Source organism: Alosa pseudoharengus, unplaced genomic scaffold (assembly GCF_046254945.1).
Source record: "Alosa pseudoharengus isolate Yale_2024_CS ecotype anadromous, Long Island Sound unplaced genomic scaffold, YU_APseudo_1.1 YU_APseudo_1.1_scf_14, whole genome shotgun sequence".
In the NCBI taxonomy this organism is placed as follows: Eukaryota; Metazoa; Chordata; class Actinopteri; order Clupeiformes; family Clupeidae; genus Alosa; species Alosa pseudoharengus.
The window spans coordinates 23,164,812-23,179,352 of NW_027468609.1; the positions used below are offsets into that span (position 1 = coordinate 23,164,812).

The window sequence follows — 14,541 nt, forward strand, 5'->3', positions numbered from 1 at the left end:
TGGGTTACACAAGGATGGCAATATTCAGACCAGTCATAAATGGTCTTGAAATGTCGGTAAAAACCCATAGTAATGGAATATCCATGTTTTATTCAAAATACGTTTGGTAGATGTATAATCCAGCTCATACAAAAGCAAACGATTAGAAACATACAGTTTGCAAACATATTTTCCGGTGATTCCTGTGTGCTGGAAGCTGTTTCCCTTGACACAAGTTGATGCACACTGGCTCACGAGACTCTTCCGGTTAGATAGTCCACCCATGTGTCTGAGCAACCTATAGCATTATTTCACATGAACCTGCTACCATGACTTAAGTTTTCAAAAAATGACACTGAGCTAAACGCATAGGTATTCCAACACAAATACATTTGTGAAAAATTCATATTTTACTGTTTAGTCATCTACTTTGAGATGTAGCTTCACAAGACCTGGTTCCAGGCCTCAATTGTGTTTCAAGGCCACTTCAAGTGACCTAGAGGGCCCAAATGTGGCCAGTTCCAGAGATGTATGTTACCGTCTGAAAGAAAAAAACAACATTCAAGCCTCTGTAGCTCTGCCAGTACATTAGTCACGCTGACTGTTTCTGAGAATTCTACTGGGTCTCATCTTTCAAAAGAGGTCAAGCATTTTATGATGGGCCAAAGTATGTCGGAGCAGTGCCCTCCTTAGTAGATGATGTGCAATGTCGGGCAAAAAACTCCAAATGGGGACATAAGTTAAGATGCACAAAATTTCTCAACTTAAGTTATTAGTGTTACATTTTATCCTGCAAATAAACGTGGGGGGGGCAGCGTATATTGGTCATCGGCTGACGCTGATTTCTAAATATTGGCATTGGCCATAGAACAGTCCCTCCAGGAATTTGCGATGTTGCGATCGCAACAATTAAAACACATTCAACAAATCCCCGCAAATTCTGGGCGACCTTGCATTTTTGTCCAAACACCGCAACTTTTCCGCAAATTTGACCAATCATTGTAGTTTCCCCTGTGAAAATTCACCTACCACTAGGGCTGTAACGATATGCGATTCGAAACCAAAATCGCGACACTCAGATTCCCATTGGGCAGCCGTGGTCTACTGGTTAACGCTTCGGACTTGTAACCCGAGGGTTGCCGGTTCGAACCCCGACTAGTAGGCACAGCTGAAGTGCCCTTGAGCAAGGCACCTAACCCCTCACTGCTCCCCAAGCGCCGCTGTTGTTGCAGGCAGCTCACTGCGCCGGGATTAGTGTGTGTCACCTCACTGTGTGCTGAGTGTGTTTCACTAATTCACGGATTGGGATAAATGCAGAGACCAAATTTCCCTCACGGGATCAAAAGAGTATATATACTTATACTATACTATACACTCATATCTACGATACTGTGTCGTGGTGGAAAAAGGCAGAACCGCGACACACCCTTTCTAGTGTTTCACGCAGTGCTTTGCAGCTTACGCTGCCGCATAAGCAACACACATCTCCCGCTTTACTTAGCCTACCGGTAGCCTACGTTGTCCAAAAATAAATAAATCATTTCATACCTCTCGTTGCTTTCATTGTAGACTATGTGTTCAACTTTACCAAACAATATAGAAGTAAACCTCCTCTCCTTGGCCCGCTCTCTCTCGCGCTCCCTCCCTCTCACTCTCCCTCCCTCTCCTAGTCAATGAGCACGTGCAACTCGGCCAACACAATCCAAATAAAACATTCACAATCGTGAAAGCAAGGACTCATAGAAGACGACTAGCTAAATTAGCCTACTATTAAATCCGCTTAGCATCATTAGCATGCTGCACATATTTGTTTAAAACTTTTGCATTCAAGTTGACTGAAAAAGGGCCTGTCCCAAATAGAACAAGTATTACCTTGAAACTTAAACACACATGGGAAAACTGAACAGGCCAATCAGTAGACTATGATAAGCTAGCCAACTATGCTACTTTGTTTACAATATTTCCAGGCTTCAACCAGACAGCTGAATCAGAGGTAGAGTTGTAATAAAAATAGTAGGCCTAGGCTAATCTGCATAAAGTGTGCTGTCATAAATATAGTAGACATTCAGTAAAATCTTTTTATATCAGGATACTCCTATATTATTACTTTTATACTTTACTTTTATTATTTTTATATCAGGATACTTCTATATTATTACTTTTATTATTATATTATAGTAATCCTCTGGTCTTCTAATGTTATTTAATAAAATGTCTACCCCCCCAAAAAGAAAAATCGAAGTTTGTATCGAACCGTGGGTCAAAAATCGTGATACACCAACCTCACAATTTGGTTTGTATCGTTACAGCCCTACCTACCACAACAGTCCCTCATGCAGAATATTGAGCCAGATGCCACACTCAATTCTGCAGACACCAGAGACTGCCTATATAACTTGTTCGTTCCTCTGCAGTTTTGATGACAATAAATAGAAGGCTAATGTTAATGATCTGCTTACTTGCATCTCTCAACCTGGTGTTGCTAGGCTATGAAAATAAGTTCATGTAGGCCTACTTGGTTTACTGATATTTGAGTAGGCTATGCAACCCATTGGCAGTCTTCTACATGTCCTTGTTAGCTCATGTTTGCTAATTCACCTAGTTTGTGTTGTGCTTACCAAAATCATAAAAATTAATAACATTGCAAGACACTTGTCTTTTCTATGAACCAATAAAGATTTCATTTAAGTTATTTTTTTAACATTTATTTTAACTAATGCCGTAGAAAACATCCCGAATTGCATCCACATACAGTACCCTCCAGAATTATTGGCACCTCTGCTAAAGTTGACTAAAAACCGGTATAAAAAATAATGTTTTGGGGATTTATTGTAATCTCACAATGAAAGAAATAGGAAAAATCCGACCTTGAAGGGAGGCAAATTTATTTTGAGAAAGGAAAATCTCAAATAAATATTTTTTAATGAAAACATGTTGCTCACAATTATTGGCACCCCTGAAAAAGCTTATATACAAAACCTAACAGAAGCATTTTCATATTTAATTTCAATTTATTTAAGTTAATCAGAGTGTCTGTGAACTTTCAGAAGTACTTCATGACTTTATTTTTCACTATAGTCACACAGAATGGTACAGTGACTTTGTCTGTAAGTGTGGTCTATTGTCAGATGAAATGGAAAAAAAAAGGATAGAAACACTTTACCTGTGTTTGGTATACATACAAGAATGACTATACTGAAAAGAACCCCATGCCTAATGAGAATTATGGTGGAGGGGCTGTCCTATTGTGGGGCTGTTTTTATTCCCAAAGGCCTTGGGAACCTAATGAAGGTGCCTGGTATCATGAAAACACCAAGAAAAACCTGAACATTTTCAAAGGAAATCTGTCAATCTCTGCCAAGACACTAAAAGTTGGTCATGATTGGATCATTCATCAGGTCATTGAACCAAAACAAACATCCAGATCTAAACAAATATGGTTTGCTAAACACAAAATCAAGCTTCGGACATTTCCATCTAAGTCCCCTGATCTAAACTCCGTAGAAAAACAGTGGGGTGAGTCAAAGAGGAGAATGCACAAGTGTGGACCTAGGAATCTGGACGATCTGGGGAGATTTTGTAAAGACGAACGGTCTTAAATCCCTTGCTTTGTATTCTCCAACTTTATGGGGTGTCATAGGAGAATATTACAAGCTGTTTTAGTGGCAAAGGGAGGCTTAAGAAGGTATTACAAGGGGGAGATTACAATAAATCACCAACACATAATTTTTTTATACCGGTTTTTAGTCAACTTTAGCAGAGGTGCCAATAAATCTGGAGGGTACTGTATCCTAATGCACTATGCAAAAAGTTATTTCCACTCATAGCCGGAAACCGTGAGATGCAAGCCTTCCAATCCACTCAGAAATGTAATTAGGCTACTCACGTTCTTAAAGTGACAGGTGGTGGAGGTGGCTATCTTTTTTTGGGCTGTTATACAAAAGGTTATACTGCTTTGTTAATTATCCTAGCCAAATTTACCATATTTACCTTTACTTATCCTTTTATTAATAAGCATATCAAGATGATCAGTGTTATTTTGGTCTTATTTTGGTCTTACCCTTAGTTGCCCTCAATAATAATTTTTTTTCACTTCCTCCTGCAATTTCTTCGCAGTAAACGCCTAAAACACTGCAACTTCCATCGCAATTTTTTTTTATAAAAGTTGTCGTGACATCAGGCATTTTAGGTTGCAACAATTTTTAAAAAGCCTTGCGAAATCCTGGAGGAATTGATAGAAAAACCTGAATCCGTCGACCTCTAGCACATAGTCAGTGGAAACTAGAAATACTGCCTATTTCAGCAGAACACCTGTTGTGGGAATATCTGAACATGCAACTAAGGACATGCTGCAGTGTTGAGGAATTTGAGAGATATGCAAATTAATCTGTGTGTGTGTACTCTAGGAGAGAACAGGAGTGAAGATGATCATGATCCAAGATGGCCCCATGCCAACAGGAGTGGACAAGCCCCTGAGAATCACTGGCGACCCTTACAAAGTGCAGGTCTGTCACATTCACCTCAGACTGGTCTTTTCCATATGGCATGTGTATGTGTGTGGGTGGGAGGAGGGGTGTTTGACGCCAGCCGTTCTTAAGCACATGTTTGGTAGTAGGCTGTGCTGAGAGACTGTTGATTTATTGATACCAGTTCCCTTTTTGTTTGATTTAAAACTGGTTGAAATGCAGGGTACTTGATTCATATTTTAGAGGAATTAACCCCCAAAGTGAAATGTAAAAGTAAAGTTTTATACTATCATTTCCAAAGTCCTTGAACCCTAGTCAGTCCTTTGCCCTAGGACTGAATCCAGCTGTGGGTTGGCATCACGTATATTGTCAATAATTGACTAAGAAATCCTGCATAACGGTTCTGAATGTTCGTTTTCAGAGCCGATTTGTTGTGCTCGTATTTACATGTATAAAACATTTCTACAGCAGGCAATCAGTTTGTGTGCTGGCTAGGAATTATACTATTATATAATTATATATAGAAAATATTTAAATTGACCTTTTAAGGTTATTATAGTTTTTGAGCGTTTTTGTTTACCTTGCCCCTTTGTTCAGTTAGGATGTTCAAAAGTGACAGGAAATGAGAGAGAGGGATTGGTGGTGGGTATGGAAATGATGAGGAAGTGTGTCCATGGGCACTAGGACCCTAAAGGATGCGGCACAGCGACACCCCTCATTTGGCCCTTCTTAACTCAAAGAACTCTGTATATTCTCGTTGAACATACAGGGCCCATGTCCCTGTACAAGGATTAAACCTATTTCTAGACAACAAAAAAAAATCTCAATTTTAAAAAAGTCTTTTAGGCTAGCACTAGGATTAATCCATATACATCAAGCTGGCCAGTACTCAATCTGTGGTACCTCCAGTAGTTGAAGAATGTTTCTTTTTGCGGAGGGTTAATTAATCTGTGTGTGGTGTGTGTGCTTTGTGTAGCAAGCCCGTGAACTGGTGGTGGAGATAATTCGGGACAAGGACCAGGGAGACTTCCGCACTGGCAGAGGGGACTTTGGCTCCAGGATGGGGGGAAGCAGCATGGATGTAAGTGCTCTTTTAGATAAATTCTCCTTAAATGATTGCAAGACTGAATTTTCAGCACATTCCTTAACATGACATTGTGTCTTACATCCATGTGGTTAAAGTAGCATTCATCTGTAGTTAAACAGGAATCTATCTCTTCAATTATTTATTGAAGGAAATATGTTTATGCTGAAATATATCAAAATTTGAATAATCCTTATCAGGAAAAATGTCAGTATATCAGTAGTCTTTTCATAAATTCCTATTTTCACTTGTCTACTTAGTTGTGGCAGTAATTGGCATACGTAAAAAATATCCATTTGGACATGCAAATACTTCCAATCTTTTGTATGCCAATAATGTTATGTTTGATATTGATAGCCATGAAATAAATTACATTTGTTTGTGCTCATTACTTTTACATAGAAATAAGACATTGCAAACACCAGCAAAATATGAAGAATTGTACATCCACTCTACTCCCTCAAATTCTACCGTTTAGCCTGTTCTGGCTGCCCCCTCTCAGGTTGCGGTCCCACGGTTTGCCGTGGGTATAGTCATTGGCAGGAACGGTGAGATGATCAAGAAGATCCAGAACGACGCCGGCGTGAGGATCCAGTTCAAGCCAGGTGGGTGCACGGCCATGAGTCGACCGGACAGACGGACGGATGGGGAGGGAGAGCGTGTGTGTGTGTGTGTGTGTCTGTGTGTGTAGGAGGCGGGGTGTTGGCGCCGTCATTGTGTCAGACTTTCCATTGTGTCGCCTCACAGTATCTCTGAAGCTGTGTGTGTCTGTGCATGCAAGGCAGTTTTAAATGATGACATTTATCTCTGGCCTTCATAAAAAAAAAAAAATCATTACATGTTTTCCATGTAAGACAACAGCATCTCGGGCAAAACGTGAACTCATTCTATGCCACATCTGTCTGTTAGCTATCTGGGTGTATCATGTCAGGAACAAGTGAATCGGAGCAACTCCTGCTTATTGTTGCAGTAACCCCCTTTTTCTCTTTGGTGCCAATACTTCAGTTCTGGTGCTTGTCCTCCAGTCACATTGTGGTCAGTGGTACTGGCTCTAATGGAAATGGTGAATAGGTTTTTAGGAAAACCCCTTTGCATGGATTTCGGTGAAAACGACTAATAGAATGAAGCATTTTAGTTTACTGACTGATCTTAGTTTTTTTTTATATGTGGTTCAATTCTAAATAATTTAAGGCACAAAACGTGGCTAGAGTCACAAGCAGTAAATGTTTTTATTTAATACAATACAATAAAAATAAATGTATAATCCACATTTGTAGGTAAATATATCTCTAAAAATCACTTGTTTTACCTACAGGGAATGCTATATACAGCTGAATGGCACTTGAATGGAAAAAAATTGTAAAAACATGTAACTGCCTATCTAACACCTATTTTTTTTTCTCATCCCCTGGTGCTGGTCTATTGAAGTCAATTATTCTCCACAACGTCCACAATTTGCATCTCAATTCTCTGCCCAAACATGATGTATGAGCCTGCCTGCTCTATCTCCTTCTCTCTCTCTCTGCCTCTCCTCGTTGGCAGTAAATCTCTTTTTTTAACTCTCCCAATGTCTCTTGAATGAAGCGCTGAATGGGTTGCCGTTGATTCGGCCCTTTTATTTTGGGTATTACTCAAATGTGTTTCCCGTTGCACAGATGATGGCATCAGCCCCGACCGAATTGCCCAGGTGATGGGCCAGCCGGACAGATGCCAGCATGCAGTCCACCTCATCAACGAGCTGGTCCACACTGCACAGGTTCGCCACCAGCTCACCCTACCGTCCACTCGCCCACCTAGTCCCCTCCTCCTCCTCCTTCCCACCTCGGCTTTCTCTCCAAGCTGTCTCTAACCCTTGTCTGCTCCTTAAAGCCTCTGTCTTCCCTTTAGAGAGCAGAACATTCTAGAGGCTGCATGTAACCTGACGTCTAGAGAGCCTTCTAGAAGCCCTGATTGTTCTTTGCTCCGTATTCACAGCCAAATATCACTCGTTCTACCCCATTAACACCTGGAAAGGAATGGATTGCATAATACCTGTTACAAAGGAATTCTTTGTTAATTAACACAGACCATTCTTGCTAATCTTTCACAAGGATTTTCTTTAAGTAAGCAACGGCTTAACGAGAATGTACAGTAATTCTACATTTTGAGTGTTGTTACTTATCAGTATGACTTGACTGACAGTGACCCCTCTTTACACTAATGTTTTCATTTGTTAGAAATAAGATTTACATAATTGATAATGTTATTAGCACTTGTGTGGCCATTTTTGCCATATCTAGATCAACATGGATGCACTTGACTAAAGCAAACAGGGGTCGTAGTGTAAAGAGGGTGCTGTGTTTTGTTTTTTCCGCCATTTTGTTTCCTGAAGCCTCCATACTGTCACTGCCTGTTGTTATTGTTTCTGTTGTTGTGGTTGTTGTCGTGTAGCGATCCCCTTTCCCGCCCCAAACCGGCTGGTCCCTGGATGGGTCCAGCCTGACCCCAGAGCGACCCGTCCTGGACCCACTGGGCCTTTGGCCTGGTTTGGGGGACCTCAGTCAGTTGTATGGACAGGTAACAGCAGCGAGCTCGTCTGCTTTCTCTGTCCCCCCAACCCCCCCACCCTCCCCGTCTCCCTACTCTCCCTTAGTCACTGGGTGTTCAGCCATTGGTGGAAATGTCAGTGTGGCACTTAAGGGACAGTCTCACGGGGACCATGCTGTAGACTCACTCGGATAGCACAATTAATGTGTTTGGGGAGGGATTTATGACGGTAACATTTTTTTTTTTTTTTTTTTTTTTTTTTAAATTAGCCAATGTATGACCGTTTTATTTGTTTGCTTTTTCTAGTTAAAATGTCCCATGTAGCAGCCGATTGTGGCTGATCTGCCGAATATTTTGCGTTGCCTTGACTTTTACAGTCGTCACGGGCACATTATTTATTAACTTTACTGCCGATCTCAGTCGTTCCCAGAAAGCGGCATGTTAAGGCATACCATGTTGTGGGTGTACTCGATGGTACAGATACGGCAGGTGTTACCACCTGTGTTCCCCCTGTGCAGGAGCGTGACGGATTCGGCGGTGCAGCCCGGGGCCGTGGAAGAGGACGTGGGGACTGGAACGTTGGGGCGCCTGGAGGAATTCAGGAAGTGACCTACACGATACCCGCGGACAAGTGTGGCCTTGTGATTGGTAAAGGTACGGGAAAGTTTAGTCTTTTCTTTCATCGTTTCTTTCTTTCTTTTATTGTTCGATTTCTGTCTTATCTGTCTGCCTTTGTTTTGAATACACCATATGAAAGTAGTTTTTGTAAGCGAGCCATTAGAAATGTGTGAGGACCTGCCCTGTTTAAAAACTCCAGAATCCAGTATAGCAGCCCCCCCACACCCCACTAGTTCTTTATACATGCACCCGGTTTCACAACCTTAACCACGAAATGCACGTTTTTAACAGCGTGTTCTGGCAGTTTAATTCCACAAATATGTGCGCGTCGACCTTTACAGGCGTACAAGTGGAAAATAATTTGGTCGTTTCTCACCCCTTCACTATTTTTAACTTACAAAAAAAGAAAAGAAAAATGCACCACAACACAATGGTCCCAAGAATGGGACACCTGCCTGGGTGGCCATGTCGCTACACCCCACCACCCCCTCACCCCTACCCCCTCGCACTCATCCACTTGGCTCAAGCGCCACTTGAGACCTGCTCACAGGGGGGGCCCGAGGAGAGGATAATGCATGTAATGTGACATTAATTGTTGAGAGTTAATAATGAAAGCCCTCAATCACACACGGAGGTTGCCTCCAGCGTTTAATAAAAGAGCCTTTTCAAGCCAGATGGAGTCAAGTCAAGGGAATGAATGAGCTGAATTAGCTTATTGGTCATTCATGCTCACTCTATTGCCAGCTATTTAAAAGTCATTGACCATTGCTGACGTTCACACACACCGTCTGTTTGTCGGGGCCCTCTTTATCTGCCGCGGCTCACTGTGTGGCTCGGAGGGGCGGTAACTAGGGACCTTGGCCATCTGTAATAATAATAATAAAAAAAGTGCAAAAGAAATGTCAGGCGGGTGTTTTTGTGGCGAGGGCTGAGGGGACGGATAAACCTGGGTGACTCCCCGTGGGGCATTAGCATGTGAAACAGGGCCATGGAGGAGGTGCGGGCGCTGGGCTCAGGGACCTGTCAGCTTGGCCTTTTGGCCGGAGTGATTAATATCTTTACGATGCTTGCAAGAGGAGCAGGCTGCCAAAGCTGTCAGCCACCACACACACTCACACACTGCTTACAAGATCTCGAGACCCTCTTAAGAACTTGCATTAACTTTTTTTTTTTTTTTTTTAAAAACACTTTTAAAAAGGAAGCTACTGTTGCACTTTTACCAAACAGTTTTCATAGTTTGATGAACAGATGGTTTCACATGTCCTAGTTTTCATACCTGCGGCTAGCAAGTTATGTTAGTTTTGTCAATGCACTTTAAGTTATTCTGGATCTACAACATGTTCTGGCTTTGCATTACTGGGTTGCTCAGCCAATATGAGTATGAGGGGCTTTTAACCATGAAGGAATGCAGTTTGGTGTTCCTGTGTTAAGAGCACTCGTAAATAGAAATGTGAAACCAGGCACCGATGTGTATTAGAAACTGCCCTGATATTAACAACAACAAGACATGGAGTGATCCTGAAAACAAATATTCCTGCATTTGTAACTGAATTAAGAATGCATTCAACAGTATTAAAAACCCATTTTAAGTGTATCACTCCACAACTGTCTGGCTGTTTACCCATGCAGAAAGCCTAAGTTTTTTTTTTTTTTTTTTGATGGCTGTTTCTGTAAACTCCCTTTTCTCTCTGTTTAAAACCACAGTTAACGTTCCTGCGCCAATAGATAACACTCCCTCCCTCTCTCTTTCTCTCCAGCTCACTAAACCAGTCTCATTGATGAAGCCAAATTAGCTTGCCTCATTGCAGGTCCCCCAGTCCATGAAATGAATGGCCAGTGTCTTTAGTCCCCTCTTCTGTGTCTGACTGGGGGAGACCTAATAATGGCTTCATCAATGCAGAAGTTTCATTTGCCTGACAATGGGTTAATGGCCCATGCCTTGTCAGTTAGCAACGGCGAGGAGGCCCGTGGAGGCGGGGACTCTTTGACGAGCATTTTCAGCCAGGGGTCAGCAGGGGTCACCTGAGTGTCACCCAGAAGCGAACAAACGTGTAATTGATGTTCGGACATCCCCTGCACAAACCCCTCCTGCCACCACCACCTCTACTGCCATCGCTACTCCTGTACCCCCCCCCCCCCCCCACTCACACACCACACCAACGGTGGGTGGTGGCCTTTCAGAGGAGACAGAAGAGGCTGCTGGCCTGCTTGCTTGCTTTCTTTCCACCCACCCCTCCCTCCCTCCCTCCGCCAGTCCCCTTTTCCTCCACCCAGTAGACAAGATTGAGTGGCGGCGTATGAAAGGGCCAAAGAAGGAAACTGTATGGCGTAGAGGATACGCTCTAATTTCTTCCTTCCCCCTTTTTTGGGGGGCTCCGAGGTAGCACCCTCTGTCCTCCTGACTCTCGACACCACCCCGGCAGTCAGCACGACTGGTGGCCCATACGTCTGGCCCTGCCGTCTGTGTTGGGGGAAGTGTTGGCCATTGTTTCTGATTTGCGCGGATATTAAAATGCAAACAGAAGATGATGTAGCCAGCTTGGGCAACTCAGAAGGTACTTGCATTGATTCTGATTGCTGTAGACTAAGGAGCACATATGGTTGGGGGTCTTCCTTAGCCTGTGGCCCTGTAATTTTTAGTTCAGTCTAACTGACCAGTCCTGACTTGAGCTATCCAATATGAATTATATATTGGAACCAATGAGAGAAAAAACGAGAGTGTTATGGGCTGAGAGATTATCTCTATACTTACTTTTCAGTCAAGAAGTCACTTGATAAGGGGAAACGTTAAGACGCGTATGTTAAGCCTGTATATGTTCATCACTCAGGAGGTGCACTTCACTTCAGCCCCAGTCAGCACAGTTGGTGGTCTGTACATCTACGCCAGCCCTTCCCTGTTTGGCAGGGGGTGTGCTGGCCATTGTTTCTGATTTGCGCGGATATTAAGATACAAAGGGAAGATGTTGTAGCCAGCTTGTGGAACTCTGAAGTTAGATGCATTGCGCTTACTGGCTTTAAGACTCTGAAGGAATCAGAACGCTTGTGGCCGGCCCCATTCTTCTTAATTTGTGGGTCAGTAGTGTCTGTGAATTGCCGTCTCTAATTGGGCAGGTCTAATTGACCTAAGCTGCCTAGCGGCGTGGGATCCTTGCAATTAAAGCAGTGGATATCTTTGTGTCCTACTGTAGCTCCTGAAGTGGAGAGAGACTTGTTAATGGGGTGGAGGGTTTTATTTTTTTAACTTTAGCTTTAAAACCAAACGTTGCCCATGTAAAAATTAACAGAGAAAATGAAATGTTAGAATTAATATTTTAGAGCCATTCAATGGGCAGCCTACCTATTTTCCCGTCCTTAAAGGACCAGTATGTAGGAAATAATGGAAAATAAACTGTAACCATTCCAAAAATGATCACCATATGTTGTCAGAGAGTAAGGAAACACGATGAATTGAAGTAATGGCTTATTTGACAACATTACTCTAACCTGTAAAACCCATGAAAAAAAATTAGATACAGGGCGGAATCTCTTGGAATTTTCGTTTATGTTTTGAACGATTAATTCTAGAATAGCGTATTAATAATGGGCTAGCGTGTCCTCCTATTTGGGTTGCCAAATTAGCAAAGGCCAACTGTCAACAGCTGTCAGTTGTAGTCATGAACGCCTACGAGAGGCAGGCAAATTTCCAAAATTAAAACAAGAAACAAATTAAGTGGGCATCGGAGGAGCTTCCTGAGATGGTGACGTCTTCGTCAAACGAAGAATATCAAGTCTGACGCAGAGCTGGCCATATTTCTCAACAACAGGTAGCCTAGGCTAAACTTCATCTGCATCGCTAACTTCAGCTAAATATGTTATGTTGGTTAGAGAGGTATTTTTTGTTTTCACTGTTTCCGTAATGTGTAGCTGGGTCATTGTTGGAGAAACGCTAAAGCAGCTGCAGGTCAACTAACGTTAGCTAAGTCTTCATTACATCTGGCAACCCAGAAGAGGCTCGCGTCTGGTTGTCTTGAGAACGTTCACCAGTGTTTTGATTTTGGCCTACAGAACGTTCGGTAACAATCTTACAAATGGCACCTTTAAAACCAGCCCCCCCAAAAATGCAAACCCTGACTCAACTTTACAAAACAAGTCCAAAAGTTGCATACAATAAGCAGATACAGAGCAAATGGAGGCATAATATGCTTTTGCTTATAAGTTCACATACTCCGGCAGAATTTGTAAAATGGCTGGCCTAGAAAACATGAGTGATCAGGCTAAACACATTTTTATTTTTTTTATTTTAATGGGATTCAAATTAAACCATAAGGAATCACAGAATAGTGCAATCATTAAACAAAACATGGCTCTAAAGAAAATGTGGTGATCCCAATTCAAACATTTACATACCTTTAGTTCTGAATACTGTCCATTGCCCCCTTTAACGTCGGTGATGGTTTGCTGTTTTTTTGTGATGGCTATGGATGAGTACCTTTTTATCTCAGATGGTAGAGGTGCCCATTCTTCTTGATAAAAAGCCTCCAAAATCCTGTACATTCATTGCATGAACTGCATGTTTGAAATCTTTCCAAAGTGGCACAATAGTATTGAGGTCAGGAGACTGTGATGGCCACTCCAGAGCCTTCACTTTTTTTCCGCTGTACCCACTGAAGGGTCAACTTGGCCTTCTACTTCAGATCATTGCCATGTTTGAAAGTCCCAGTGTCTCCCATGCACTGCTTTTAGGCTGATGACTGCAAATTGTCCTGCAATATTTTCTGATAGCAAGCTACATTCATCTTGCCCACAATTGACTAAATTCCATGTGCCTTTGTAGCTCACACACACCCAAAACATCAGAGATCCTCCAAGCTTCACAGTAGGGACGGTGAACTTTTTGTCGTATGTCTTGTTGACTCCTCTCTAAACATACCGCGTCTCCAGGTCTCATATTGCTGATTTACTCTCCCCAAGTGTTCTCAGAACTGTAGTCAGCAACAGTTTGAGAAATTCAAATCATCACAAGGATCAAACAGTTAAAATAACCTTTCAATTCTACATTTTCCTGTATGTGTGTCAACTGATGTCTTGATTGCAGATCAGATGGCCAACAGTTGTGACCAAAACACTTGTTCAGTTGGTTGTAAACGTGTCAGAGAAGGCCAATGGCAGTATGAACTCACGCGACCAAACATATATTTTTTTTCCAGGTGGGGAGACCATCAAGAACATCAACCAGCAGTCAGGAGCCCATGTGGAGCTGCAGAGAAACCCACCGCCCAACACCGACCCAAACATGCGTATCTTCTCCATCCGCGGCACCCCCCAGCAGATGGAAGTGGCTCGGCAGTTGATCGATGAGAAGATTGGGGTAGGTCCCCCCCCCCCCCCCCCCCCTCGAACACCCTGGTCTCTGTCCCCACCCCCGTCGTAACCAACCTACTTGCCACCCACGTATTTCTTGAATGGCTGTGTCAGTGAAGTTTGTAAGGTGGTCTCTCAAACCCATATTAACGGAATAACTGGGTCATTATACAGCCCTTTCTTATAGATGCTATAAGGTACTTTATAATTCATATATACCATAGGAGTGGAGAGAAAATATGTGGGGCTTAACTGTAACTGCTCAAAGAATACTTGACAAATATAGCCCTATATATATATATATATATATATATATGTGTATGTGTGTGTATGTATGTAAGTCCAATAGCTCCAATGCCAAATTGAAGTATTGCACTTAGTTATGGTTATAGTATTTTGGATACGCTTTTGTCCAAAAGAAACCTACAAAATGTGAACATCACAATAGTTAAAAATAAGTGTTTTGTGCATCTACAGTATGACATTTTAGAGCGATCTATATGCATACAGCATTCTCTTGGCCTAACT

The 14,541-nt window shown here is 42.3% G+C and overlaps 1 protein-coding gene across 8 annotated transcripts in view; it reads left to right on the forward strand.

Annotated features, from left to right (window-relative positions):
- fubp3 (far upstream element (FUSE) binding protein 3) overlaps positions 1-14,541 on the forward strand; it is a 35,361-nt gene that overhangs the window by 13,844 nt on the left and 6,976 nt on the right. For 3 of the 8 annotated variants that reach the window (XM_076284224.1, XM_076284229.1, XM_076284227.1), the window contains exons 8-14: positions 4,386-4,484; positions 5,422-5,526; positions 6,008-6,134; positions 7,185-7,285; positions 7,960-8,085; positions 8,574-8,709; positions 13,860-14,020. In XM_076284224.1, coding sequence (XP_076140339.1) covers positions 4,386-4,484; positions 5,422-5,526; positions 6,008-6,134; positions 7,185-7,285; positions 7,960-8,085; positions 8,574-8,709; positions 13,860-14,020 — 855 coding nt within the window. The remainder of the gene's footprint in view (positions 1-4,385; positions 4,485-5,421; positions 5,527-6,007; positions 6,135-7,184; positions 7,286-7,959; positions 8,086-8,573; positions 8,710-13,859; positions 14,021-14,541) is intronic. The other 5 variants (XM_076284230.1, XM_076284232.1, XM_076284233.1 and 2 more) reach the window with 3 other exon arrangements.